The sequence below is a fragment of the Mastomys coucha genome, unplaced genomic scaffold, assembly GCF_008632895.1.
Source record: "Mastomys coucha isolate ucsf_1 unplaced genomic scaffold, UCSF_Mcou_1 pScaffold11, whole genome shotgun sequence".
NCBI classification, from domain to species: Eukaryota; Metazoa; Chordata; class Mammalia; order Rodentia; family Muridae; genus Mastomys; species Mastomys coucha.
The window spans coordinates 13,808,036-13,810,425 of NW_022196893.1; the positions used below are offsets into that span (position 1 = coordinate 13,808,036).

The 2,390-nt window shown below is 53.5% G+C and overlaps 1 protein-coding gene across 1 annotated transcript in view; it reads right to left on the minus strand.

The window, feature by feature from the left end:
• Nfam1 (NFAT activating protein with ITAM motif 1) overlaps positions 1 to 2,323 on the minus strand; it is a 37,479-nt gene extending 35,156 nt beyond the window's left edge. Inside the window, exon 1 of the mRNA XM_031350674.1 lies at positions 2,067 to 2,323. Coding sequence (XP_031206534.1) covers positions 2,067 to 2,184 — 118 coding nt within the window. The 5' untranslated portion in view covers positions 2,185 to 2,323. The remainder of the gene's footprint in view (positions 1 to 2,066) is intronic.
• Between the last annotated feature and the right edge of the window lie 67 nt (positions 2,324 to 2,390).

Sequence of the window (2,390 nt, forward strand, 5' to 3'; positions counted from 1 at the left end):
AAGGAAGGAAGGAAGGAAAAGAAAAGAAAAGAAAAGAAAAGAAAAGAAAAGAAAAGAAAAGAAAAGAAGAGAAACAGAGATCTGTTTTTGTTTGTAGCTCATCCTCTTTCAAAATAGCTCCCCGGAAGCTGCAGTAGCATGGCCAGAAAAGCCTCTTCTAATTCAGTGCCTTGGCCTTAGGGGGAGAACCATAGAGAAAAGATAGGACTTGAGAACATTAAGCTCAAATGACTGCATGGGAATTCTTTTGGTTTATCGAGGGATGGTGGTTGTTGAGGCACAATCTCACTTTGTGACCCTAGCTAATCTGGAACAAATAGCAATCCTCCTGCCTCAACCTTCCAACTCCTGGGATTATAGGCACCAGCCACAACATCTCATACAAGTGGAAGTTCAAATACTGTCAGCAACAGGTACATTCTACCTTTGGGCTGTCTTTTCCTAGGTCTGGGCAAAGTGTTTGCAGCACAAGTGTAAGGACCAGAGTTCGAATCCCTGGAATTCAAATAAAGCATAGTAGCGTGTGTCTCTAATCTTATTGTTCCTGCCGCAAGACAGGAAGCAGAGACAGAATCCTTGGAAACTTACAGGCCAGCCAGCCTGGCATCCACAGCAGTGACAGATAGATAGACAGACAGACAGACAGATGCTATTTCAAACAGGTGGAAGGCAAGGATGTTCACCTGAGGCTACCCTCTGACCTTTGTAAACTCACCAAGGCACACACACAGGCACACACACGCACACACGATTTACAAAATAAATAAGTAAATAAAGTCAAACAGAGCACAGTTAGTACTCAGCCTCCACAGTGGAGTGACCATGGGTCAGCCATGGGTCAGCCATGGGTCAGCCATGGGCCAGCCATGGGTCAGCCATGGACCAGCCATGGACCAGCCATGGGTCAGCCGTGGGCCAGCCATGGGTCAGCCGTGGGCCAGCCATGGGTCAGCCGTGGGCCAGCCATGGGCCAGCCATGGGTCAGCCATGGACCAGCCGTGGACCAGCCATGGGTCAGCCGTGGGCCAGCCATGGGTCAGCCGTGGGCCAGCCGTGGGCCAGCCATGGGTCAGCCGTGGGCCAGCCGTGGGTCAGCCATGGATCAGCCATGGGCCAGCCATTGGTCAGCCATGGGTCAGCCATGGGTTAGCCATGGGTCAGCCATGGGCCAGCCATTGGTCAGCCATGGGTCAGCCATGGGCCAGCCATGGGTCAGCCATGGACCAGCCATGGACCAGCCATGGGTCAGCCGTGGGCCAGCCATGGGTCAGCCGTGGGCCAGACGTGGGTCAGCCATGGATCAGCCATGGACCAGCCATGGGTCAGCCATGGGCCAGCCATGGACCAGCTGCTAGCCAGACCAGGTCAAGGACACATAGTGCCTGACAGACATTACCCAGCACCACCAGAGAGTACTGCTTGCTATCTTGAGAGGGACATCCTTAGAAGTACTCTGGCCTGGATAAATTGGCCCCTACCCCACAGCCTGTTTTGAATCCAGACCTCCCAGCTTCCAAGGAGCCTGGAACCAGGATAGGGCAGCAGTGTTGGCCCTGGGGAGATTCATTGGTCATAAAATCCTTGGCCTCTGGCTGTAGTTTAGAAAGTGGGATAGGGTGCCATACTCTGGCTGCCTTTCTCTTTCTGTTAACTGACCACCAACAATAGTACCCAGGGCAGTGCCATCACCTGGCAGACTCAACCAGATGTGTCTACCACAGCAGCCAGGGAAAAGCTGTCTGTTCCACGGACTTCACACCTGACCTCAAGTCACAGCATCCACTGTCCTTATTCAAGGACCAGGGGGGCCTAAGCTGTGCTGTCAGGAAAGCTGTTAGCAGCACTGTCCCCCCACCAGCACCGTCCTCCCACCCCTTCAAACGCCACCTTGGCGAGGCATTAGCTAAATATCTTCTCAGTTCCCGAGGGCTTCCCACATGAAGTCTACAATGTTCAAACGCAACCAGCAAATCCCCAGAGACAGGTCCCGGGAATTAGCTGCTCCCGCTGGATGAAAGTCACTCTGATGTATGTGAGCAAGAGGACTGAGAAGGAGAGAGACTTGCCTGCTAGCTGCAAGGTCCAGGGCACCAGCAGCCAATGGAGGAAGCACCAGGCTGAGAGTCGGCTGGGTGGGTGCAGGCGTCCCACCCAGGCCCCACACCGCAGAAGCCACCTCTCCATGGGATACTGCGAGCCGGACACTTGATCAAAGCAAGTCCCTCCTTCCTCTTTAGTTCACTGGAGACTAAGACCACTGGAGACTAAGACAGTTCCCTTTTGTGTCCCCGTAAGTTCCTCCTCTAGGCACTCTTCTGCTTCCTCAAGGCTGTTCCTCTCAGAAACCCTGACACCCTTCTGAAATAGTGGAAGCAGCCTTAGTGTGTGGG